Source organism: Myotis daubentonii, chromosome 11, assembly GCF_963259705.1.
Source record: "Myotis daubentonii chromosome 11, mMyoDau2.1, whole genome shotgun sequence".
NCBI lineage: Eukaryota > Metazoa > Chordata > Mammalia > Chiroptera > Vespertilionidae > Myotis > Myotis daubentonii.
Window position 1 is genome coordinate 78024920 of NC_081850.1, and position 26539 is coordinate 78051458.

Sequence of the window (26539 nt, forward strand, 5' to 3'; positions counted from 1 at the left end):
TTAAATTATTTTAAAATTCTGAATGACACCAGTGAGTTCCCACAAGGTAGATGTTGGCAAACATTTCTTGGGGCCTCACCAGTGAGCCCGCAGGAGAGGAGCCTTGGAGCAGAGCCGGGCGGAAAGGGCCCTAGTAAACAGCGGTCCTAGCAGCGATGCACAGCTGCTCTGCTCGGCCGAAGTGCGCCTGCTCCATAAAGTTGTTCTCGTCACCCGGGCTCATCTCGGAGCACACTGTCCATGTGGCAGGTGAGGGAGGGAAGAGGCCAGCCCCGGGCACGCAGGCCAGCCCGCTCAGCTCCGGCAGCAAAGCCACTTCACATCAGTAATAAGGGATACACGTTACCGCCAAACCAATGGCACACACCAGTTACTGAAGGTTCCAAGGGAGACTGGTCATCCAGACTCTAATGACCTGGGAGGCTTTGTGTGCGGATGGGCCTTGCCTCGACGCTTAAGGAAAGAACGATGACAAAGATGACAGAGGCCCAGGGGCAGTGGCAGCAGCAGGAGGTGCTGTCCAGTGGACGGAGGTGCTGAGTACCCAGGTCTTGGCTGATGAGCCGCCAGGGTCCAGAGCTCGTGAGTGACAAGCCCGGGCCGCTGCCCACTCTGCCACACCGCCCCCTGAGCCCCTTTTCCTCCTGTGGCCGCTCCCTCCCCTTCAGTGTGAACTTCCTCCCGGCCTAACGGTGTGGTGGCCGGGCTCAGTCCTCCCCCTGCCCCCCATTTGTTTGTCCGGAGGAGTAGCTCACAGGGTTATGTGGCAGGTCACTCGAAGAAACGGCATTTAACCAGAAACTGTCAATTTCAACATGGAGACTAGCCTAGGAAGGCCTTGAACAGCAGCCTGAAAAGTTAAAACTGCTGCTTTCCGGCCATGGGAGCCACTGCACATTTCTGCGTAAGAAGTGAGTGCTGCACAGAATGGCGTTGCAAGAGCGTTATTGCCCGTTGCTGCCCACAGCACCTCGGGGACTGGAAGCCGAGGATACGTGCAGTTAGGAGCTCAGGCTGTGGAAGCCTGTTCTCCGCTCTGTCTTCGCAGACGGAGCCTCAGAGACAGGTGCGAGGATAGACTGGGCTTCGGGAGGAGCCCGACGCTGCGTGTCCGTGGGAGACTGGTGTTTCGGGGTCACTGCGTTAGTGTCCAGTGGTGTATGCTTCTGCGGTGATTGAGCTGCGTGCGTCCTCGACAGAGAGAGACTGCACTTGGAGACTTCCCAATCGCGCAGCGGATTTTGCATTTTTGTTCAAGTGGAACATGACCGTTGCGAACAGCACGTCAGGCCGAGGATTGGGAGCTCGGCCTCGTGGGGGGTGGGGGTGGGATTAGCGCTGCCTCCACACCTAGCAGTGGTCTTTGAAAGAACATCTCCTAGGCTGTTCCCCGTATGCTGAGTACACCGCAGGTTTCTAGGTGTTGCCGTCTCAGTTTAGGCAGCCGCAGGACTTTTCAGAGCACGCAGAGAGCTTAACAACAGACTGAGCACACGAGACAGAGCCCTGACTGGGGATGGAAGTAGAGCACCGATGCAGCTGGACCTCCGTGGGAAGCACAGCTGGACAGAGGACCTGGACTGGAGTTACTCCTGGGAGGGCGACGTGGCTCCTCAGCCAGTGGCTGAAATCCGCCACTCTTGCCGCTCTGGTCTCTGATGACATCACCTGGCACTTAGCAGAGGTACTGTCACTGAGGAGCCTGGGCACGTGGCTGAACAGGAGTAAAGTGCAGCGCCTGCCTGGTAACTGCGAGGCCTAGGGTGCTGGAAAAACCACCCGGCCTGGGTAGCCGCTGCTGTACAGCAGCCCGCATTCAGTCTCCGTTCTGTGCTCGGCAGTCGGGAGAGGCTTAGCTGGGTAGGTCTGACTCGCTGTCCCAGCAGTTACAGCAGACAGAGGCCACTTGCCGCCTTCTGGGCTGGAGAGACTTGATCACATGGGGCGGGGGCTCCTGGGCTCTTTTTCTCTCTCTGCCTGGTCTCTTCAACATGGCAACTCCCGGCAGGCGGACTTACTACAGGAAGGCTCTGGGCTCCACAGGTGTCTCTCTAGAGAGCCAGGCAGAAGCTGTGTCCTTGGACCTACCTGGGACATCGCCTGGCGTCGCTCCACCTTACTCAGGTGGCCAGAGCAGCCACAAGCTCAGGAGCAAGCAGAGACGGCGTCTTGGTGGGAGAGAGCAGTGGGAGTGCTGCTGTGGCCAAAGGTTGGGGGTCTACTGGCCCCAGTGCCCCCTCCCCCCCTTGTTGGGGCTGCTGTTGTGAGAATCTACCGGTGTTCTGGGGCCTCACTGACTTCTCTGCCCTGTAGGTCCTGGCAAACGTGGCCTACATCATCATAGAATCCACCGAGGAGGGGACCACGGAGTACGCCTTGTGGAAGGACTCTCTGTTTCTGGTGGACCTGCTGTGCTGTGGGGCCATCCTCTTCCCAGTGGTGTGGTGAGTACCCACAGGGGGGAGGCTTGTCTGTCAAACCCGGCAGCTGGGCCAGCCGTTCCCAAACTGGGAGTCACGCGGGCATCTGTGTAAGACACACAGCTTTCTGGGTCCCAGACCATCTGAATCATCTCAGGACCCTGGCTTTTGTGTCCTGTCAGGTTCCCCAGGGGATCCTGATGGAGCTAGTCTGGCAGCCTGGCTGGTTTGTAGCGCAGGCTGGCAATAGAGTCTGGAGAGGAGAGCTTAGCAGCAATGTAAATGGCATGGATTTGGAAGGAAAGGAGTTGAAGAACGCCCATAAGTAAGCTCTCCTTGCCAAGGTAGATGGGAACGAAGGAAGTTCATTAACATAAATCCAGTGCTAGTGCCCAGCCCAGGTGGCTTAGTGGTTAAGGGTTGACTCGTAAACCAGGCGCAGCAGGTTCCAGGGCCACAGGCCTGCACGCCCCCTACTGGGTATCAAGCCAGTTGCGGGCTCCATCCTGGTAGGGGGCGTGCAAGAGGCAGTGATCAGTGATTCTCTCTCACCATTGATGTTTCTACCCCCTCTCCCTTCCTCTCTGAATCAATAAAACCATTTTTTTTTAAAAACACCTAGTGCTAGTTCTGAGCATGTAAACATTTTGGACGTCCTCAAGAATGGTGGCTTTACTCCTGGAAATGGCAGGCGTTGGATGCAGAGCTTGTAAAGAAGTGTGAGGCCAAGTCAGCGCTTGGTGAGAAAATGTCCTCATTAAGCCTCATGCAAACTGAAGGCAGTTCTTGGTCCACTGGGAAACAAGTAGAGGGAAAAGGCTAGCAAAAATAAGACATTCCCCTTATAACGATCCAGTTCCATGCTCCTTGAAAGCAATGAATTATTTTGGAATAAACTTTAAAAACAGTAGATTTCCTGCTTCGTATTAGAGGTGAGGTGTTCCACACTGCAATGCCTCATGCACTTAAGTTAATATTTTTTAGGATCCTGGGTTTATAGGTCATTCACTTACTCTGATTATTTAGGACATGGTGTCAGTGGAGTGTAGTCCTCATTCCAGCCAATTAGATTCACTCTTAATTGGCTCAGGAGCAAGCACAGAGACGACATCTTGGTGGGAGAGAGCACGTGGGAGTACTTAACCCTCATTCCATATATCACGCGTGTACAGGTAATAATTGAGCAGAGAAGAGAATTCGAATGAGCTATTTTATCTCTGCAGCCTCCTCACATCCTGCCCAGGAATAAGTTAACTCAGGTGTCTGTGACCAGGTGGCCAGCATTGTCTTCAGGCAGGAAGTGTCCTGGGAGCATTTGAGATCATGTCCCCCAGCGTATATCATCAGTTAGACACAAACATTTCAAAAGAAAGAAAGAGAGCAGCCTGTTGCTCGGGAACAGAGTAAGACTACTCACACCTGCCACTCAGCAAAGTAGAAGGGCCAAGGGCGCACGGGAGACCCAGACACGCTGCCTGCCACTTGCTCCTTACAGCACTAACAAGCAGATGCCGCAGGCAGGCTTCTGTCAGGTAAATATTCTGAAAAGCTGTGCAAGAGAAACGTCAAGTACCAGAGAGGAGATTTAAGAAGCAGCCATATTTGGACATGAAGTGCACAGTGTTTGGAAGGGTTGTGGATGGTCTGGAGGCTCTAGAGCGAGCATGTCAAACTCAAAGGCTAACGGGCCACATAAGCTAGGTTTAAGTGTCTGTGGGCCGCAAAAAGACAAAAGCTTCAATTTTCATAGACACGTAGGTTTATTTCAGTAGAGACATGCTGAACACAAAGGGCTGAAGTAAATGAGTAATTGTTAACATAAAATAATAGAACATTTTAATAAAAATTAATATTTTTTCTTGAACATTAACTTAACCAGACACTGAATAACTGCACAAATTAATAAGCGAAATGCAAATAAACCTATTTTTCTTGTTCTCCGAAAGCGAAATATTTCCTGTTGTGCATAGCAAACAAGTCAATACCAGACTAATGACGTGGCAATGGGCTAAAATATTCGCTGCTAGTATTAGTGGAGAGAATGGTGCGCCTGTGCGTAAGGTACATAAGGAAAATGAATGCAACACGATATTGTGAAAATTAAGTTATAAAATTTTTATTAAAACATTTCTTACATACCACAAAAATATTCCTTGTGGGCCGAGAGTTTGCTACTTGCTCTAGATCAATTGGAGACATTACCAGTAAATGAGATGTATTGATCTCTTAATGCCTCATTATGCCTCGTTTAAATAATCGAGGCCTATGGCCATGGCCACGAGTTTGACATGCTTGATGTACACATTAAGGATTCGTGCCAACCCATTTGCTCAGTAGCTGTAACAGACATGGACAGCTACGTGGCAAACTATTTGAGAAACACACCTGTCGTGGTTTACTCACTTTTAATTATCTCAGAGGTTGCATCATCCTGCTTGATCATAACTAAGATCTTCTGAGCTGGTGGTTCCACTGGGAACCAAATGGTTCTTACTCCCATTCTTACACCATATCCTTTACCATAATTAATGTCTAATGTATTTGTTTAACTTTAATTTTTGTCACATAAAAACATTCATTTTTAAATGCTGAGTCTCAAATCAGTCATTTTTGAGCATCCTAGTTATAAATTCCTACTATATCTAAAAAACACACAAAACATTCCAATCCAGCAGCGTTGGTTTGATGTCACCTTTGTGCTACTTACTTTCAGGTGTTGCTCCATTCAGTTCTCACAAGTGGGCAGACCACGGGGGTTTTAGGAGAAGTAATTCATTCACCGTCAAGTGGAGAGTGGTGGACTCCAGTCGGGTCTGACCGTCTTCCCCCTGGCCCATAGCTGCCTGTGTTGTGCTCATCCTTAAGACGGTCTTTCCCTGGGTGGACTCTACCTAGAACTCTGATCTGCAGTTTCTTTAATCATTTTAATGTTCTCCTGCCAAAACTGTAATGACGGTCATTAGTTACCAGCACATCCCAGCCGGAAAAGAGACTCCCTGGGGGCCTGCATTTTTCAGCCAAGTTACAAATCTCTAGTCAGTGACAGACTGAGTTTGTATGAAGCCGTGTGCACAGCTCCTAGACCTAGACTTTCAGACCCATTCTCTCCAGGGAGCAGGTGAGATCCATGATGCTCCATTGTCTTAGTGGGGGATGGGGGGTGGGGGTAGTCGTAGGAATGAGATTAGAGAGATCAGGAATGTTTGTCTCCTCATGCCCAGGCCTCTGCCAGACAGGTTTTGGTCAGCAGGGCATCTGTACCTTAGGCTTAGGCACCATACGTGCTGAAGTGGTGATGATCGAGGATCACATGGTTAGGAAGAGTCTAAAATCGTCCATTTTAACCCTTTGAGTTTATAATCGAGGATTTCAAGGCCTCAAGTTACTGGCCCTGGAAGTAGAGAGGAGTGCAGATTTGTTAGCTAACCTTTTGTTCCCCAAATGTTTGTTTTTAGGTCAATCAGGCATTTACAAGAAGCATCGGCAACAGATGGAAAAGGCAAGTTCCCTGGAGCTCTCTTCCGGCTGCTCAGCCTTCCCCAAAACCACGCGCCTGGGCACTGCTGGGAGGTGGAGGAGGAAGGGCATGTCTCTGGGCTGTCTCCCCAGGAGCAGAATGGGGGTGCCCGCTTGGGGAGCTTGGGGGCTTGTAGAGCTGCCGACGGATGTTTGGTGAAGACGACGCAGATGCGCACAGTGCAGAGCCCTGCTGGGTGAGGAGGCTTGGGGGGGACCACTGCTTATTCTAAGCTGGTTCCTGTCATTTCCACCTTCTCAAAACTGCGTCAGAAAGAGGAATCTTGTCTTGGGAGGAGCAGGCAGCACTCACTGTGAGACCGGTGGTTTATGGATGGGATGGCTCTGTGCGGAGCATCCATCCCTGCTGGCTTAACACGTTTCCAAAGTGGACGTGTTGGTATTAATTGAAAGTGAGCCTGCTGCCGGAAAGAGCCATGAAACTCTGCTTTTTAAATGGTTGTGCCATTAAGGCCCTTTTGCGTCTCCTTGATTTTCCAACCACGCCTGCTACGTCAGAAGCCACAGAGAAAATGTCTTGTGTGTACCTGGGCTTGTTGGAATAATGTCCACGACTGCAGGCCGTCCAGTGTTGGGGGTGGGGTTGGGAGCACTGCTCTCAGAGGTGGGAGCCGCCTCTGGGTCCATGAGATCACCACTCAGCGCTGATAGTGATGTTCTATTTTTTTTTTAAATTTTATATTTGTTGCCAAGTGGGTGTTTTTTTTTTAAGGATCTTATACCTTTTCTTTCCTAGTTTTTTTAAAAAAAGTATTTATTTTTATTTATTTCAGAGAGGGATAGACAGATAGAAACATCAGTGATGAGAGAGAATCATTGATCGGCTGCCTCCTGCACGCCCCTTACTGGGGATCGAGCCCACAACCCAGGCATGTGCCCTTGTCTGGAATCCAACCTGGGACCCTTCAGTCCGCAGGCCAACGCTCTATCCACTGAGCCAAACCGGCTAGGGCTGATAGTGATGTTCTTTAAGGCAGATTATTCATTTGTTGTTAAATGTAAGTTTTGTTGCTGATCTGTTTTCTGATTATAAAAGTAATGTGGGTTCCGTTTAGGAAATGTGGAAAACAGATAGTAGGTGCCAATCTTATTTCACATTTGCTATTCAATTAATGTCAGGTCATTTCTTAAAAGTGAATGAAACCTGATTAAGGCTTCACACCAGTGTTGGGCACAATCCTGCGTTTCTTAGGGCACAGCATTCGGGAGTATTCCTGATTTGGCCGAAAGAGCTTCTGTTGCGATTCCTGCTCTCGGGCCCGTGTAACGCTCTTGCTCAGCGCAGCCTGCTGTGTGAGGGTCCTGCCTAGACTGGGAGCCCTGGGCAGTGCTCAGAGCCCCTCTCCCAAGGCCTACCCACAAGTCTTCTGCTTATATCGTGCTGCGTAGCCTTCCTCCAAGCCATGGAACTCCCAGAGCCTCCCTGCCTTCTGGGAAGGGGGTAGAGGAGAATTGCAAAAAATAAATTAGAATTTAAGTAAAGCACCTTACAAACAGAAAAATCCAAAGCAGAAAATAAGAACCCACCTTCTGGGTATAATTATAGTTTGGAGCTATTCTTGTTTTTTGTTTCTTCTTTAATGCACATTATAAGTTGCTTTATTTTTTTAACTTAATGAATAGGTCTTTCTCTTAATTTATTATATTGATATGAGACATTTTATTTGTCATCTCTATACAGTTCAATATTTTGGACTTGTTTTTTGACTGTTTGGCTGTTCAGCTGCAAATGTTTGAGAATCCCAAGGGCAATGTTTTTGGTTGATAAATTTAATCTGTGCTTTTTTTCCTGGCTTCATCCTTCCCCACTTCATTCTTCCTCACCTCCGTCATTCTGGCCCCTCTGTCTCTGCCTTCGCCACCTTGCGTTTAGAAGGCGTGGGGATAACGTCTCTGTGGCCGTTCATTCCATGAGAGGTTGGTCATTGGCTGAAGACTTACTAAGCTCTGGCGGGGTAGATAGCACAGCAGGGGAAGCCCAGGATGGGTCTGTCTTGTCCCCCAGCAGCTGTAGTAAAGAGAAAGGAAAGCTTTGGTCCTCACCTGGGGCACATGAGGCAGCTCCTCGTTTGTTCCACCAGGTGACAGCAGAGAGCGAATATGAAAACAGGAAGTCACGCAAGCACACCAGGACTCATTCACCATTCTCAGGATGACATACTGTTAAAGCACCCATTCCTCATCAGCAAATACCGCGAGCCCTTTGAAAGGGGACAGAGTAGATTAGAATAGGGATGTCTTCTGAGTTGATTTAGGCCACGGGATGCATTTAAGCTAATCCGCAAATGCATATTTCAGTCTGTGCTTTGAAAAATGCTTATGCTTGTGACACTTCCAGAGTCAGGGCGGCCTGTTCCCAAGGCTGAGGTCTGCCCTGCAGAGAACTCACAGGAACAGCACACATCCATCCCCACCCTGCCCCCCAGTGCTGGGAGCCAGCCTGAGTATGACTGCAGAGTGGCTGTGCTTGTGTGTCCGTCCACTCCAGGACAGGCGCAGGCGGTGCCAGACAGCTGGAGTGAGCCCGTGGCTGACTGACCGAGGTTCCGGGATACTGTGGCCGACCCGCTGTGCCCCTCAGCTCACCCCACCCGAGGTCTAGCCCATCCTAGAGGCCACTGGCAAAGTGAAGGCCAGGGGCAGGAAGGTCTCCGGGATTTGGAAGCAGTTGCTGCATGGAACCTGTTCTTAGGCTCATTATTCCACTGACTCATTGCGTGACCTTGACACTGACCTGGGCGTGAGACTCAGTGTAAGTGCAGTCCAGGCTGACTAACTGCAAGTAGGGGAGGTGCTGTGTACAGTCATCCTGGGCCCGGGGCTGCACTCGGCGTGCAGGGGCTGTTTGTTTGGGTTCTGTTTACTTCTTTGTGTCTGGATTCCTTTTGACTGAACCCGAGGGAAACGTAAGGATGAAGCTGCCCACTGTCCTTAAGCTGTGTCTTTGTCTCTTGTCACACACCGCCTCTGTCAGGTCCTGTCATTTTGAGTCACTGCTGGCTGTGTCCTCCGGGAGGAAGTGTAATTGAGTCTCACACGGCACACCGAGCTGTGGGCCGCTGTTCGCCTGCCAGGCTTTCCTGGCTGGCACTGCTCTTGCGCCTGCATCCCTGTCAGCTCCTCTCCAGTGTCGCTACCTTAGAGGACTGGCTTGGGGGTGTGCACTGTACATTCATTCACGATTTCTGCTCCTGATCACCTATTTTTCCTTGTTTCTGAGGAAAATTTAGAGGACATATTCTGAGAAATTTTAGCCTTTATACGTGAGCTTCCAAAGCATGTAAGCCGATAGCAGTTGGCTAGTTGGGTTTATGGAGGCTTGGTTGTGAGCTGCGGTAGCCGTAAGTATTTGTCAGAGCAGCAGTTCACAAGAGGGTCCTTGGGGCCAAAACTGCTTTTCTAATAAGACATGCTCAGCCTTTTTCGCTGTGGACATTTGCACCGATGGTGCAAAAGCAGAAGTGGGTCAAACAGCTGGCACTGAGGGGGGTTCAAGGCAGCGCACCACAGTATGTGAGGGGCCAGTGCATTCTTCATTGCCTCCTGCCTGCAGGGGGTGGGAAAGGCTCGTTCCAAGAGTGGCCTTGATGGATAGTGGACACCGCATGAGTTTGTCTTCTCACATCCTGTGTGATGGGCGGACCGTGTGCGGGAAGCACTTGTGCTGCGTGCCGCAGCTGGCGGCTATCTGAGGAAGCCTGGGCAGGGGTCTGAGTGGCAGGCTGCACTGGCCACTCTCCTCTTGGGACATCTCTGGTATTTGGAAGAATGATGGCAGTCATATTGTGGTTACCCAGACTTCGTTTTGGCAGACTTTTTTTCCTTTTCCGTCAGATGGGTAATGTGCCCGTGCAGTAACAAGGTTTGAGGGGGGCACATCTCACACGAGGATGTGAACACCCAATCGTCACCCTTAGGAAGCACAAAGGACCTGACATTTTCTTGCAAATGATCAAAGTAAGCATGTCACTTCAGGAAAACAACTACAAGTATTTGTTGCCAGTGACCTAGTTCTCTCTCGAAAGCACAGTTTTTAATTTAGGAAAACTTGGGTCCACCACTGCAGGCTCAACAGCTCTGGTCTTAAAAGACTTCTGACGGGGGCAGGGCTGACATTAACAAAAGTGACTGTAAAGAAAGTATTTATGTTAAAAGTTGCATGTGCCCAAGATGTGCCGAGCACAGTGGGACAGTATTCTTCACCGGATCAGCGCATGTCACACAACCGCCGCGTGAACACCAGCGGTCCCTTCAGAGTGCAGCATGGACCAGAGGGGTCAGTGTGACAGCATGAAAGTTCATGGCTACAGTCTCAGAGTCCCCTCCATCTTTCAGCACCTGCCATTTGTCAAGTTTTAGTGTAAAGACTGCTCACAGCTACCTGACAGGGCCTGCATCTCTCCTAAGGCCGTACTTTCTCCATCGCCTTCAACCAAACACTCCTTCCCAGCACACTGGGAATCCACTGTGTTCACTCAGCCAGACAGGAGAGACAGTGACAAAAGTGGGGAACAGTCCCACGCTTCTCAGGAAAATTTCCGTTATTTGTTAAGAAAAATATTATTTATGAATTTTGTCACTTTTAAATGAATTATTAAATATTAGAGGCCCAGTGCATGGGTTCGTGCACCAGTGGGGTCCCTCAGCCTGGCCTGTGGGGATCCAGCAAAACCGGTTCTCCAACACCCCCCTAGGGGTCCCAGATTGCGAGAGCGTGCAGGCCAGGCCAAGGGACCCCACTGCACCGGGCCTCTAGTATGCATATAAGATCTTTGGTTAAACTCTTCCTGCCCTCCCCCCTCCCCCCTCCCCCCTTCCCTCTGAGATTCATCAGTCTGTTCCATGTTTCCATGTCTGTGGTTTCTGCTCCTGAGTTGAGCGTCTGCCACCTGGTGGTCAGTGCTCATCATAGCTAGCAGTGGGCCAGTTACTTAGGCTTATATATATATATATTTATATATATACTAGAGGCCTGGTGCACAAAAATTTGTGCACTGGTGGGGAGGGGGGTGGGGGGGTGTCCCTCAGCCCCACTTGTGCCCTCTCACAGTCTGGGACCCCTCAGGAGATAACCACCTGCAGATGGCAGGCCCGATCCCTTGGTGCCTGTCCCGCCTCCCCAGGTTGCGCACATGGCAGGGCCGATCTGGGGGTTGGGGCACCGCCCTGGGTCGGGTCACACATGGGAAGCCTGGGCGGGCCAGCCAATTGCTGCTGCCCTGTCCGCCTGCCCCGGGTCGGGTCGCACACAGGATGCCCGTATGGAGGCCGGGTGGGCTGGCTGATCACTGCTGCACCGCCCGGCCGTCCCGGGTCGGGTCGCAAACGGACACCCACCGCCCCAGGTCGCAGATAGCAGGCCCAGATGGCAGCAGGGCAGGCGGGATGGCGCTGTCCCGCCCCACCGCCCCGGGTCGCAAATAGTAGGCCCAGATGGCGGCGGGGCAGGCAGGATGGCGCCGTCCTGCCCTGCCTGTGGTATGCAAATTAGCCGCCATCTTTGTTGGTTAATTTGCATATAGCGCTGATTAGCCAATGGGGGGCATAGCGAAGGTACAGTCAATTACCATGTTTGTCTATTATTAGGATAGATTTTTAAATTTTGTTGTAATTTCTAATGTGGTAAATATTGATAGATTTTACCCACATAAACAAGTTCTTGGGGGTTCTCAATAATTTTTAAAAGTGTGAAGGGGTCCTGAGACCAAAGGTTTGAGAACCATGTATTAGGGATGAAGCATCTTGAGTCTCTTGTTGTCATGACGACCATGAATGGGCCTGAAAGGCTGCCTCATCCTTTCTTCCTGTGCTGTTGAGCTCATTTCAAGCTTCCTTGGTCAGGTTCTTGTGACTATTTCAGAAATCCATTTGTTCTGTGCAGCTAATGCCAAAAAACGTTTTATTTGGATGTTTTTATAGAAACAAACCTAATGAAAAACCCACTGACGAGAAAGGAGAAGTGCCCCACCTGTTTTTGTAAATAGTTCTGTTGGGACACAGCCGTGCCCGTTTGTATGTGTTGTCTTTTGCTACTGCGCCAGAGTCGATGAGTTACGGCAGAGACCGTCGGCCCACAAGGCCTAAAACGCTTGCTCTCCAGTCCTTTACAGAGAGCCTGCCCACGCCTGGCTGCCACAGACAGTGTGGTGATGCTGCCTGCCAGCTTCCCAGTGAACACTCTGAAAGCTGTGAAGCTTACACGAATGTAAGAAGTTACCGCATTAAGCCCAGCCAGTGTGGTTCAGTGGTTGAGTGTCGACCTATTGAACCAGGGGGTCACAGTTCGATTCCCGGTCAGGACACATGCCTGGGTTGCTGGCTCAATCCCCAGTGTGGGGTGTGCAGGAGGCAGCCAATCAATGTTTCTCCTTCATCGATGTTTCTGTCTCTCCCTCTCCTTCCTCTCTGAAATCAATTTTTAATAAGTATTTAAATGTATATTGGAAATGTATTTTGAACCACTTTTCATGTGACAGTTTGAAAATCAAGAAACTTTATCCTTTATCACAGCCTTTTTCATATTTGCTCAGGATCCCGTGTTTGTGAGATGGATTAGTGGGGTATCCTCTTAGTGGAGGCCAGATGGCACCCTGTAGGCTAATCACTCTCCGGAATGGACACTTCGGGCCATTGTGGTCCCAGGTCAGCTTTCAGGGCTGTGCTGGACCCTGACGTGAGAAGCTGCCTGCCCCGCTGTGCAGTGTGCTCGAGCCCCAGCCTCAGCAGACTGTGGAAGTGCCGAGGGTGGGAGCAAGTCACAGCAATCAGTGATGCCATTTGCTTTGCCGTCATCATTTCTTTTATGTTTGTGTTTGATTGAAAAGTCCCTCTGCAGTGCAGCAGGGAGAAAGCAGGAGAAAAGGATGATGGGTAAATAGGGATGTTTTTAAGCCTCGAGGCTTTCCTCACACCAGGGAAAGATTGTTTTGGAAATTTTTTACCCTTTAAGTGGCAGCTGTGGGCCTTTGCTCTGTGTCCCATAAATCACTTAGGATTAACTCCTCGAGATGGATGGCTGGCAGCCCCTAGGCATTGCCTGGCATTTTGAGCCGTGATTGCATCTGAGCAGCCAGTGGATTACAGAGCTGTGGGTGCCTTTCTCTTAGCCCAGAGTGTAGGCGAGTTGGATTTGAGGACTGGCCTCTCCACTTATAAGCTGTGTGACCCTGGTAATTGCCTAACCCCAGGCCTCTGTCTGTCACCTGTGCGGCTGCCCTCCCTCTTAGAGGCTGCGTGAGGATTAGTGAGATGAATCCCAGTGACCAGCCCGGTGCCTGGCACACAGTTAGCACCTAGTAGGTGGTGAGGACCAGCGCCATTGTTCTCATTGTCACGGTTCCCACACCATCCAGGGAGTGCTGGGAGGTAGGGGATGGCGGCTGTCTTCTTGCCAGCCTGCTGGGCTGCTCTTTGGTTTAGGGAGGAAAGGTGCAGTCTGGGGAGGGGGAGGGGGAGGCACCCCCCCTGGATGGTGGGTCTTTGCTCTTTTGCTGCTGGGTCAGAGAGAGCACTGACTTGTTAGCATTCAAAAGGGCTGGGCACTTTCTGCCTCAGTGGGCATTTGTTCTGTTCTCGTCATTAAAAAGCATGTGCAAAAAAATCCTTTTTTTTTTTAATCTTCATGTTGAAAGTATTACATATGTCCCCTTTTTTCCCATCTGGCCATTTTTTTGAGAGTGGTGGGAGGAAGAGGGATCCCCCAGCAGGTCAACCTGCAGGAGCTCCTGAAGCAGGTGCACATACTCTGCCTCCCTGCCCCATCTCTCCTCCCTGTTCCCCGGGAGGTTTTCAGTGAAGTGGGTGATTCTGTGCTCACGAGGTTAAGAAGCACTGCCATAGCCCTATGGCTCAGTGGATAGAGCGTCAGCCTGCGGACTGAAGAGTCCCGGGCTCAATTCCAGTCAAGGGCACATGCCCAGGTTGCGGGCTCGATCCCCAGTGTGGGATGTGCAGGAGGCAGCCGATCAGTGATTCTCTTTCATCATTGATGTTTCTATCTCTCTCTCCCTCTCCCTTTCTCTCTGAAATCAATTAAAATACAGTAGGTGCCTCGGGTTATGTTGGAGATCCGTTCCTACGGCGACCTAACATGATTTTCGCCATAAGTCGGAACCCACCTGCGTAAGCACCTACGTCACTCACATGGAGCAGAGACACAGCAGTAATGAAGTGAAACAGTAAAAAAAATTTAAAAGAAAGATAACAATTCCTGACTTTTACTTGTGGTAAATAAATAATAAAAAACATAAAGCACATATGTACATACGTTGAAATGATGGAACTTTTTTTTTTTAATATATTTTATTGATTTTTCACAGAGAGGAAGGGAGAGGGATAGAGAGTTAGAAACATCGATGAGAGAGAAACATTCATCAGCTGCCTCCTGCACACTCCCTACTGGGGATGTGCCCGCAACCAAGGTGCATGCCCTTGACCGGAATTGAACCTGGGACCCTAGAGTCCGCAGGCGGATGCTCTATCCACTGAGCCAAACCGGTTAGGGCGAAACTTTTTTATAAATAAATGGGAGATGGCGACCTAACCACGAAACGACATACGTTGAGTCCGATGTAACCTGAGGACTGCCTGTATATTAAAAAAAGAAAGAAAAAAGCAGCAGCAGCAGCACTGCCATAAAGAGGAGACGCTGCTGAGGCGTGCCAGCCGGCCTCGCACCCTGTGTGATGCTGGTGCCGGCCCTGGAATGTAGGGCTCCTGGCTCCTGCCCGAGGCATTTTCTTCTCGCCGTGCTCATTCTTTTACCATATTTGCTGTTCCTCGTGGTGGGTCAGAAATAGCCAGCCCAGACTTGTGAGCCTTTCCCTCCCCGGGCCCAGCCCGCTGTGGCCAGCGAACGGCCAGCTGTCAGCGTTCTGAGCTCCCGGGAAGGCTTTTCTGGAAGAAGCTGGGAGGTTTGGGATCCCAGGCTGTGTCCTGCCGCGTCAGTGCCCGTTTGGTCAGCTGGTGAAGTGTCCCTCCTGGAGCGGGCATCCCGGGCACGTCCGGGGAGCCCCCGGCCCGCTGGCAGTCCCAGGTCGCCATGGTTCCAGCTTGGATTTGTGCCTAGGGGCAGCCACCGGAACACAGTAAACGCCACATTTGGTGTTTGATCCATCCGGTTAATCCTAATGTAATCCTGACCCTGTGGCCTCAGCCACTCCCCAGGTGGTCGCCCTGTGCTGCCCCAGCAGCCCCAGTGCAGGCCTTGGTGTTCTGGTTTCACAGATGAGGAAACAGGCTCAGAGAGGTTAGGAGGCTTCCCTGAGGTGACAGCCAGGAGGCGGCAGGTCCTGCCCTGTTACCCACTCCTGCTTCTTGCTGCAATGAGTTAGCCACCTCCCTCCCTTCACTGCCTCAGCTGTGACTACAACACCCATGTGGGCCCCGGGAGCCTCACCCCAAGGCCCACAGTCTTGTAGACAGAAGTCTTGCACGTGACTGTCACACTGGTGCGTTTGGGAGCTCTGCTTGTTGTGGCTGCGTTTCTTAGACAACACTGGTTGTTCCCAAGGCCCATTTGTCAGTCCCAGCGCGTGTCCTGGATGGCGTGACATCCGTGCCCGGGCTGATGACTCCTCTGGGTGCAGAGTGGTTCATGCCAGCCTCACAGTCAGCCTGCAGGTGACGTGATACATGTGACACCAGGGAGATGTTAGGACAGCGCCTTCCACTCCCTCCCTCACTGCCCACGTTGTTGGAACCCCTCTGCTTTCTCTCCCCACCCTTGCTTTCTCTCCCTGTGACGGAGTGGGCCATCAGACTTCACCTGAAGAATTCTCTCTGGTCCTCAGCCTCATCGCCTTGTCCTTCCATCTCCCCAGCCAGCCAGCAGGCGGGATCAGCCTGGCTCCCCGCCCGCCCACTGCTGTGCACGGAGAAATCCCTCACCACCTTTTGGAGGGGCCTCCACAATCCAAGGGTTTTGACCTCAGTTGGGCTCCTTTTTGGTTCTGTCCATCCTTTCTCCAGAGAGAGTGTTCTAAAGTGTAGGTGTGATCAAGGCACTGCCCTGCTTCAGACCCTTCAGAGGCTCTGTGGGGCCCTTGGCCAACAAGGGGGCCAGCTGATTCGGTTCCGGCCTCCTCTCAGCCCAGCCCTGCTGCTTGGCCTCTCCCGGCTTCTGCCCTGTCCCCGTGGGTGATGGCTCTTCCTGAGCATTCTCTCCACTTGGTCTCACCACTCTTGTTCCCCACTGAGCCCTGCTCAGGCCTCTGCTTAGACACGACCTCCTCTGGGACCCTCCCTTTCACCCTGTGCCCCTGGTCCGGGCGCGTTCCCCACGTGTGGCTATGGCAGCCGTGCATGTTCCTCTCACGGCACCTTGAAATCTGGGAGTGAAAGCTCTGGTCCTAGTGGGGGCAGCTCGCTCCCCCTTCCTTCCCCTCCCCTCCCCTGCCCTCCTCTCCTTTTCCCTTCCCTCCCCTCTCCTCGGGCTGATGGGTCTTGGTGAGCCTTCAAGGGCAGGAGTTTCATTTGTCAGGATTTATTTCAACAAGCAAAATTCCCAGGAGACTTTTAAAGCACTTTTGTTATTTAGATGGTCTGCTTGTGCTGTTCTTTCTCAGTTCTTCACGAAGAGGAGGATTGAGTGTCCGTGTTCAAGAACCGTTTTGCTTATTGGGGAGGGCTGTTCCCGGAGGCTGGCTGGGTGTGTGGGTGAGCGGCTGTTTCATTGACCACTGCCGGGGGGAGCAGGAGACGCACACAGAAACAAAAGGAACACTCGAGCCTACAAATGAGTGAAGCTTTAAGCCTCTGGGAGTTTAGTTACTCCACACTTCCCTGTGTAATACCTGCCCTCTGCGACTCCGCTCCCACCCCCAGGCGAGGACGAGCACCTGTTCATGGCACACGCTCCCGGTACTCTGCGCGCTTGGTGTTAAGTGAGTGTGTGCCTCGGGGTGTGGCGGCTCTTTCCTGAGGAAGGGCAGCCAGCCCTGGGCCAAAGCCCACGCTGCCATGGTCGCTGTTGCATCCCGGGCCTGGCCCAGAGTCAGAGCGAATGAAATATGGCCGAGAACCAGAGAGATTTCATTTAAAAGATGACAAGGCAGCCAGAGAAGTCACTAGTTAAGAGCCTGTGCTGATCTGCGTGCTTTCCTGGAGCTTCTTCAAATGTGCTGCGCGCGCGGCCTTTGCAGGCTCGAGGTGGGTGTGATCGCCTCCCATTCGGGGAGTCAGGGTTTCCCGGAACGAGTTTCTGATCTTTCATCGGTGCATGTGGTTTCTCAGAAGAGATTCATACAGACACTGGTAGCTGATAATCACCTTGAAGATTATTTAGGATTCGGGGAATTTCTTTTGGAAGCCTAAGCTTGATTGTCACCCACTAATCATGAGGCTGAGTGGGGAGGAAGAGGAAATGTGAACCTCCACTGTACACAGGCCCATCTTAATGGAACCAGTAATTGAGTGCTATTAAGCAAAATTAATTTGCCTCTTGTAGGAAGGTTTATGATGAATGAAAGGATTGCTCATTGGGGAGGGAGCCAGGCTACCCTCTGCGGTCATTAATATTTCATGGCCGTAGGCAGTGGCAGGAAGTTAGCTATCCTGGCTCCCTGACCTTGAGCATGAAGGTAGGACACAGCCAGGGAGGTTGTATTTAAAGGGCTTGTTACAAGGCACTTACTGAAAATCTAAGTGAAATTTAAATTTGCAAGATGCACCCCTGTTAATTGAATTTACACCCTGAACTAGTGGGAGGTTCCCCCAGATTGCTCAGGGACCCAGCTGAGACTGGTCCTAGTGGGGGCAGCTCTGTCAGCCACATTGGCAGAGCTGAAATGTTTAATGATGGCTTGGCGGGGGGAGGGGCCCTGATTTGTAGTGACTGCTGGTTTCTGTGGGTCAGTACACTGGCATGGCCGGTTTGAAGCTGCTGAATCCAGGACTGGGGCAATGTGCGGGTTTGCCCGTGCACTGGAGCTGCGGCCCCCCTGCTGTCCCCACAATCCCTGACTCCTGGTGACTGGGGGAGTCCGGCCCAGCGGTGGCATTTCCAGAAATACAGATGTGCCCGGGCATTGCTCCTGTGTTAGACGCGGCCCCTTAACTGAGAAAGGTTAACGAGCCTCTGTTTTGTTCTTTCTTCTCCCTAGCTGCTATTAACTTAGCAAAGCTGAAACTCTTCAGACATTATTACGTCTTGGTGAGTAAAACCCCTCAGTCTGTACATAACGAGTAGAGCAAATGGGCTCCTCAGGAGGGTGGGTGCACGAGGCGGGTGCTGCCTGGGGCTGTGGCTTCACTCCAGGTTGTGTCCTTGGGTCTGGGAATTAAGTGTCTGCTTGCTTCTTTCTAAAGTTTAGTTTTAAATCTGGCTTTACGTACTCAGAAAAGCAGTCCCTGCTTGATGTGTTCACAGTGCAGGATTATAGAAACACAGCGCTGCCCTCTCTGACCCCGAGCCTCCTCCCCTCGGTGGTCACTGTTGGCAGCTGAGTGCCTCTTTCTCTAGGTTCTCTCCTAGGATTAGATGCTCCTTTGATGGGACTTTTTTATTCATTTACAAAAATGGGGTCACACCTAAACACAGAACTGAGACAAACACGAAGGGCTCATACAAGCATTAGCACCAAAGGCGGGACTTACTCTAGATTATTAGAAACATAATTTCTTGGAATATTTAAGGTATGGGTCTTCTAGAGTTTGCTTCCTGACCCCTAACAAAGTTTCTGAGTCGTCTTCCCTTTGGACATGTTTTTCCTGGTCCCGGGGAGCAGGCCACACTCGAGTGGCCCGTGAGTCGCACTCTCAGCGGCCCCTCCCCGCTAGAGGACTTAGGACTATTGGCATTTGTGCTGTGTGACCCCTGGCGTCCCAGCCTCTGCTGCAGAGACAAAGTGAGCACTTCCTGTGGCTTTATTTTGCTGTTGCTGCTGGAAAACCCCCATCCAGGGAGGGAAAACATGACCCCCTGGGTGTTGGAATCAGCAGCCATCCTGAAATGTTCGCCCTCCCGTAGGGGTGGCAGTTTCCAGAACTGTGGGCACCCAGAGAGCGAGAAGTGCTGCCTTCTCAGGGTGACCAGCAGGGTCATTCTGTGTCTGTTTTGTAGTTAATTTGAAAGCACATTGTCGGAAGAAAGTGGTGCCAAGTTTCTGTGTTGATGTTCTTGTTTCTTTCCTCTTTCTTAGATCGTATGTTACATATACTTCACCAGGATCATTGCATTTTTCCTCAAATTCGCTGTTCCGTTCCAGTGGAAGTGGCTCTATCAGGTATGCTGGTCCCGGAGACAGCCTGAGGCTGCAACCTAAAGTCACGGTGCACCCGGCAGCGCCCGGTGAGGCCTCGTTCTCTTCCGGGCTGCAATTCCGGCTCCTGGCCAGGAGAGCTGCTGGGTTGCAGGAGAAATCTGGAGGTCATTGCATTATTGATGTTAGCGTTAATGCGAAGAGTCTTTGAAGAAAAGAGCCTCAGGCAGAGAGAGTCAGGTTTACTCTCTGCAATTAAAGCCCAGATGCGACAGTCTCCGTCAGTTACAGGACTTAGAGTAGCTTAGAATGCAGACCTTCCTCTCCTTTGCCCATGGTTATAATTTCAGTAGTGACGTATCTTTGCAGTGACTAGAACTGGCTTCGCTACTAGGGCAGGCCATCGAATGGTCTGGAGACTGTTCCCTTAAGTACTCTTGATGCGTTAGGCACTGTAGGAAGTGGGAGTATATAATGACCCTTAAAACATAGCAGTGGGCACTCCAGGTAAAGCCAGGAGTCTTAGGTGTCATCTCTGGGCAGAATGCCTGGCTGAGGCCTCAGCACAGCTTGGGAGGAAACTGCTCTCTAGCAGCCAGCTCGGGTGTGAGGAGTGGCTATGGAGTGGCAGGTTGCCGGGCGGGGGTGGGGGTCAGCTTGTTTAGTCCCACTGCTTTCCGAAAAACAGTGGAGCTCATCCTTTGTTTGGGGTTTTTAATTTGCAGCTCATGGACGAATTGGCCACTCTGGTGTTCTTTGTTCTCACCGGGTACAAGTTCCGCCCAGCTTCAGATAACCCCTACCTACAGCTTTCTCAGGAAGACGATGACCTGGAAATGGAATCTGTGTAAGAAATCTCCTCCCCCCCTCCCTCCCTCGCCCCGTTGCCTAACACAGAGCAGCAGGGTGTGAATTGGAGCAGCTGCTGCACATGTGGTTGCCCCAGAGGTGGGCCCTCTATTTTTAGCAGGAGGAAATGGACACTGCGCTCGGTAACTGGGTGGCATGAACTTGGGGACATGCTGGGCCTGTTCCAAACTACTGAGGACGGGCAAGCCCTCTTCCTGCTGGCCCCTGCCGTTGGGAGCCTGTGTCTGAAAATGTGATCATCCGAATCTCATAAGCCTGCTAGTGAAGGTCAGACGTCCTTTATCCTCGGATAGCAAGTGGCTCTTTGCAGCAGCACCACCACTGACCTAGATCTGCGTTAACCGGCTTCTGAGTCTCAGGGTGAGGGCCTCCAGGGTGCTGTTTCTGGGAAAGGCAGTCACTTTGGAGAAGTGATTAGGAATATTGTGCTGTTACCTGTGAGGGGCCAGGCGGGTTGTGTTTGAGGATTGGCCTGAGGGTGAGTTTCCGGTGCACTGCCTCCAGCCAGGGTGGCCTTTGATTTTTCCCAGTTCAAAGGCTGAGCCTTGGCCCACTGGGCCCTGCCAGGCTGCCAGGCTGCCAGCCTGGGAGAGCTCCTGGTGCTCAGCTCCACTGTGAGAACAAGGAGCGAAGGCAGATCCTGCTGTTGGGCTCCAAACAGCCCTCCCTGTGCAGAGGAAGAAATGCCTGTTGGAGGGAAGGCAGGAGAAGCATCACATGTGCCTCTTCTGGAAGTTGCAGGTCTGAGCAAGTGACTGGTTGAAGAGGCTCAAGTGAGAGCCAGTCTGGTGAGGAGCAGCAGCAGGAAGTAACCCGAGGTCTGGGGGATTTGTCCATCCCTGCTGGGGACCCTGGCTGGTTCTCCGATGTGGGCAGCTAGGAGCCGAATGGCTGGCTCCTGACATCTTCCGCTTGACTGGGCTGTGGTCTGAAATGGCTGTCCCAGTTGGTGTTCTCGCCAGCCATGTAGAGTTCCTGTCCCCACATCCCGCCCGCCAGCTGCTGGTCTGGAAGTGTGGATGCGTTGGGAAGGTCTGTCTCGTGGCAGAGTTCTGTTTTGGTTCTGGTTTCTCGCTGACAGTATTTGCTGACAGGGTAGTCTTTTTGCAGAGGGTCTGGGGCTGTAGTCAGGAGGAAAGGAGAGGGCGTGGCCAGACAGAGCGCCGTCTATGGGGGCTAGAGAGCCTGTTCTTTTTTCTGGTAAGACTTGGGAAGGCTGGGATGTCCTCGGGCTGCCTCCGTTTACACCCGTCACAGGGTGACAGTACTCTGGTCACACTGTGTCAGTGCCTTAGTGGAGCCGTCCTGTGCCAGTGAATGGGTTCTCCCTGTGTAGCAGCAGAGAGGGGGCAAACCCAGCCAAGGGTTTGTTTAGGGTGGTGCACTCCCTGGGAGCGCAAGCCCAGTTTAGCTAGAATAGATGTTTAGGAGCGGATTGAGGTCAAGTACCTTTAAATCCGCAAGGAAATTGTTCTGGGCTCTCTCTTGGCTAAGACTCTGCTGCTGAGAGTTCTAGGAATTTATAAGACGTGACAGCAGAGCAGGCTGGGCCGGACGCTCTGGCGCAGCTGCCTCCCGTTCCCCTGCAGGTGCGCAAAGGCTAATCGCAGCCGCTCAGGGCAGCCGCCCGGGCTGTCGTCTCCCTCCGCCACTTGCAGTGGGAGTGCTCAGTACCCCTAAGCCCTCCACAGACAACCAGCCAGAGGCAGCGAGCCCGCGCCTGGTTTCCCCGCAGGTCAGGAGCTCCCTGCCGTCCACACGGAGGGGCTTCCCAAAGAAGGGAGCTGGTCTGAACCTTGTCACAGAACAGCACCTCTAGGAGGTAGTATCCTCAAGCCCCCGCCCCCAACAGATCCACACTCTTCCTGGTGGGTCTGACGCTGCAGCACGGGAGCGGCCACCGGGAGATTCTGGGGAGTTCCTCCCGCCCCTGCCCTCACCTCCTTCATCTGAGGCCCAGCTGAGGGGCCGAGTGCATCTGGGGAGTGAGTCTCTCCCAGGGGGTGGGGCTGGGAGCTTCACCCCTTTTCCTCCCTCCGAACCTGCAAGATGAGGGCGCACCAGAGGTAACACTGACTTTGTCTTTTTCCTCTTTCTTTCAACATCTCTTTGGACCAATTTTGGTAACAAAATTTATCATACAAAATTCAACATGTTAAATATTGGCTGCGATTTCAGCACTTAGCAGCTGCCCGTGTGCTGTGCGTGTCCTGCGTGCTCTGAATTATGTCTGTCAGCCTGAGAAGTGGGAAACGTGTGTGTGGGTTCCTAGGACTGCTCCCTGTGAGCACCCGAGGGGGTCGGCACCCACCGTGGGCACAGGACTATGGGAGATGACGGGATTGTCTCTCAGCCAGGCCCCTCCACCTTCCAGTGCAGAAAGCAATTGCTAGTTTGCTTATAGTTTCTGGTTCAGTTTGGTTAAAGAAATAGTTGTGTCCATGGGCCACTTTCTCACGCCACATGTGACTGTGACCTGGGTGGCAGTGGGAGCAGTGGGTGTCTAAAGCAACATTCTCCTCTTGCCTGTGTGCATTAGGCCCTGTGCTCTCTCCGCCTCTGTCGGAGCTCCCTGCTCCTTGTCTCGGGCACCTCTGCTCCACTCTCCTGCCAGTCCTCCACAGACTCCGGTACTGATCCCACAGGGAGCATCGGCCTTAGGGCCATAGCACTGGTCCCTGGCCTCAGCCCAGCTCCCCAGCTGCTGGCCACCTGCCTCAGAGATGCACTTCCCTGAGCAGGCACTGGAAGCAGGACAGCTCCTGCTGGAATGGGCACTGGGCTGGGCAGCCAGAGAGGCCAGCCTGGCCGTGTGCCCTACGGGCAGCTGTGAAGCACCAGCCGGAACAGAAGCCCGGCCTTCCGGGCGCCCAGTCTCCTGCGGGGACAGTGGGACAGGCTGTAGACAGTCCTGAGGTCCAGGCGTGCACTGGAGCCACAGAAGGGCACGTCACCAGCCAGGACACGAAGGTGCTAGATGGGCAGAGGAGGCGTGAGCAGAGGCAAGAAGAGCAGGCCTCGCCTCTGGAGACCTCCCTGTGAGGTGAGTGGCGGTGACTGCGATCTGCGCATCTCCAGAGGCTGTGCCTGTCCCGAGTGGGAGTTTAGGTGAAAACCCCGCTGCTCATCGCTCCCCACGCTTGTAGAGACCTTTCCTCTGAGAGCCGTTTCCGTGCAGAGGGCTGGGCCGATGGGGGCTCTTCAGCTCTTGTCCCCCCTTCAGTGTTGGCATCAACATGAGGCCGTGCTGGAGGTGCCTTCACAGCTGTGAGGCCCCTGCCTGGGCGGCCGCAGGTGTCAGTCTGACCTCCTGCCTCCGTTTCTGCTGAGTGGCTGAGCTGCCCAGGGACGACTCGCACTCTTCAGCAGCAGCGGCCGGGCCGGCCTTCCCAGAGGTCTGCTGTGCCCACGGGCATCACTGCCATCCATCTTGATCTGCCTCAGGTCACACAGTCAACCCCCCATCACCTGCTCTGCCTGTGACTCCTCAGTGCTGGCGCCCTCCCCTGGACAGACTCTGGGGGTGCCACGTGGAGGGTAGTTGGTGGGGGGATGGGCAGGGTCCTCGGAGAGTCGGTTGAGTTGATTGATTGCATTTATTTTATTGGTCAGGAGCTTCCTGTGGGTCCGGACGGGGACAGAGGAGACTTAGGAGATGCTGGGCCAGGCATGTTTGTTCTAACAGGCTGTTTCTTAGAGCAGTTTTAGGTTCACAGCGACATTGAACAGAAGATACAGCCATTTGCCATAAGCATCCTGGCCTGGCCTCACACAGCCTCCGCATTAGCAACAGCTCCTCCAGAGCAGCGCATGTGTTCCAGCCGATGAACCTGATTGACAGTCCTTGTCACCCGGAGCCCATAGTTTACCTTAGGGACCGTGCTGGCGGTGTGCATTCTGGGGTTTGCACACATGTGTGATGACTTGTATCTACCATAATAGTGTCATACAGACAGTGTCACTGCACTAAAACCAGTCCCGCCAGGAGGAGCTCAGTACGTTTGCTCGACGCCTCCTGCTGTGGGGCCACCGTGTCCTTCGCAGATACACAAGCGTAGAACCTGCCCAGCTCACATCTTGTCTTCCCATGGACCCACCACACGAGAGGCTGCGCTCCACTCCAGGGGAAGGGCTAGCCTGCCTCCATTTTTTGTTGTTAATCCTCATCCGAGGATATTTTCCCATTGATTTTTAGGGAGTGGAAGACAGAGGGAAAGACAGAAATATCGATGTGAGAGAGACACATTGATTGGTTGCCTCGTGCACCAGGGCCCGGGCAGGGGAGGAGCCTGCAACCAAGGTACGTGCCCTTGACCAAAATCGAACCTGGGACCCTTTGGTCCACAGGCCGTTGCTCTATCCACTGAGCCAAACCGGCTAGGGCCGTGCTTCCAGTTTTGATCCATGGATTCAGTGAAGGGCTCCACGGCCCCTCCTGAGTGTCAGGGACCAACAGAGAATAGACCCTGCCCGGGAGGCATGGGGAGGCGGAGACTGAGCTCATTGATGACGCGGCCTGCAGGGACCAGGGCCTGGGTCTGCAGAAAGATCTAGTGTTGGGCTGGGCCTGGAAGGGCCGCCGCACCCGGGCTCCTGTCCCGTGACTCGGGATGCTCCCGTGTGGCTGGTGACTTGAGTGTCTGCCTCGGGCCAGCTTTCTTTTCAGAGTTCACTGTAACGGGGCAGTCTCGTGGCTGGTAGAGGACGTGCATGCCACGTGGAAATCCGTGGAGCCATGACCGGCTGGCGCTGATTGTAGCGATAACAGCCGCCGTGCGCTGATTGGGCGCCTTGGAGAGCCTCATTGCCCTCACGGTAGTTCTGGGATGCGGGAATTGCTCTTGTACTGGAGCACGGAGAGCTCAGGTGCCTTGGCCAAGGTTCCATAGTGGCCAGAGCCGGTCGGAATTCAAGCCCCGCTCTGACTCCAGAGCCAGCCCTTCACCCCTGGGAGGTGCTGTGGCGAAGACGGCCCCGCTTCCCGCTGACGCGCTCCTTGTTGTTTCCCTGTGCAGCGTGACGACGTCGGGGGTGATGGAGAACATGAAGAAAGTCAAGAAGGTGACCAACGGCTCGGTGGAGCCCCAGGGCAACTGGGAGTGCGCCGCGTGATGGAGCACGCTCGAGGCTGGCCCCGCAAAGAAGACACTTAATTTATTAATAGTCCTCTTGGTGAGCGAGAGCAGCTGGCACTTCCCGACAGTGACACCACAGCGCGCTGGGAGCAGTGCCACGGAAGCCCTTTTTTACTCTTTTATGGAAACTGATCTGTGGCTGGTCGTGGGCAGCTGGACTTCTCCTTCAGGTGGGCACGCTGCGGAGGGAGTGTAGCGAGGAGGAGAATAAAAGGAAGACTTGGTTTTGATTTATATATTTTTAATCGGGAGGGAGCTCTTAGGGTATATGCAGTGTGACCCCCAGTGTGTAGCACATCAGAATGGACGGTGGGTGGGGAGGAAGTCAACATCTGTGTCATCACAGTACAGGCTTACAGGGGATGGAGAGGGTTGCTACAGCTTTTGGAGACAAAAACAAATGAAATTAGGTGATTCTAGAAAGCAGGGTCAAAACTGATTAGTATGCAGAGCCTGCCCCAAACTCCTGTCCCCAAAGGTGGCTCAGGCCTTTCTCCCAGATCCTGAAAGGGTCTAGGAACCAGCAGCTCTGGGAGCTGTATCCAAGGGGCTCTGCGTGGGGGGCTGGGTGTCACAGCCCGGGGCGGGGGGCAGGTAGAGGGGGAATGGTGATGGAAGGATGTTCTGTGTTGCCTAAAGGATGGACAGAAATATATTTTTAGCTCAAAAGCATTCTGTAGGGTTTTCTTGAACATCCAGAAAAGTTCCCTCTCCTCGTGGTTCGTGTCCACCTGGTGTGATGGGAGTCTGGGGAAAGGGGGGGAACTTTCCTTCAGGAGCAGCTGGGGCAGGAAAGGAGGTGTGATCATCATCACCAAGCTTTCCCCATAAGCCAGAGGGTTCTAGACAGAGCAGGTGGCCAGCTGCCCCGCCTTCGTCTGGAGTGTGTGGGCAAGTGTGACTGGCGGCTTAGGCTCAGGGCCGGGAGGCGTCTCACAGGAACGCGGGTTCCCTTGCGGACTCTCCGAGTGTGGGGACCAACACGGGCGCTGCCCCCAGGGAACAGCATTGCACCTAAGCGGTTGGAAGCCGGGCCGCTCCGAAGGCCGGTTGTGGCGGAGGGCTTCGTGATCATTCCCACGCAGGACGGCTTCCTCCTGCTCGGGTGCCAGGCGTGCGGGGCCTCCTGGCAGGTGGACAGGGACAGTCCCTGGTGGTGGTTTGCTTACCTCCGGCTTGGAGGGTCGGTCAGAAACCACAAGATTTAGGGGTGGCTCCATATCCCAGGTTTGGGAACCTGAAGTCTTTCCTCAAAAACAGTTGCTTTCCCTCTGCTGTGCCGTTTCCCCTTCCTGCTGGCCCGGGAGGAGGAAGCGTCCTCCTCATGCACTCTCAGTGGCCTCTGTGCTCGGCCTGGCCCTCGGGCTGGTCCTGCTCT

General features: G+C 53.0%; 1 protein-coding gene and 1 non-coding gene across 4 annotated transcripts in view; one reads left to right on the plus strand and one right to left on the minus strand.

Moving 5' to 3' along the window:
• Positions 1 to 25391, plus strand: part of GPR107 (G protein-coupled receptor 107) — a 54740-nt gene extending 29349 nt beyond the window's left edge. For 2 of the 3 annotated variants that reach the window (XM_059658326.1, XM_059658325.1), the window contains exons 13-18: positions 2314 to 2444; positions 5876 to 5919; positions 18059 to 18108; positions 19097 to 19180; positions 19882 to 20003; positions 25042 to 25391. In XM_059658326.1, coding sequence (XP_059514309.1) covers positions 2314 to 2444; positions 5876 to 5919; positions 18059 to 18108; positions 19097 to 19180; positions 19882 to 20003; positions 25042 to 25138 — 528 coding nt within the window. In that variant the 3' untranslated portion in view covers positions 25139 to 25391. Of the gene's footprint in view, positions 1 to 2313; positions 2445 to 5875; positions 5920 to 18058; positions 18109 to 19096; positions 19181 to 19881; positions 20004 to 24221; positions 24500 to 25041 lie in introns of those variants that run through there. The other variant, XM_059658327.1, reaches the window with a different exon arrangement.
• Positions 9786 to 9888, minus strand: LOC132212924 (small nucleolar RNA U13). The gene has a single exon (XR_009447859.1). It is a non-coding gene; the product is annotated as a small nucleolar RNA U13 (small nucleolar RNA).
• Positions 25392 to 26539: the final 1148 nt, after the last annotated feature.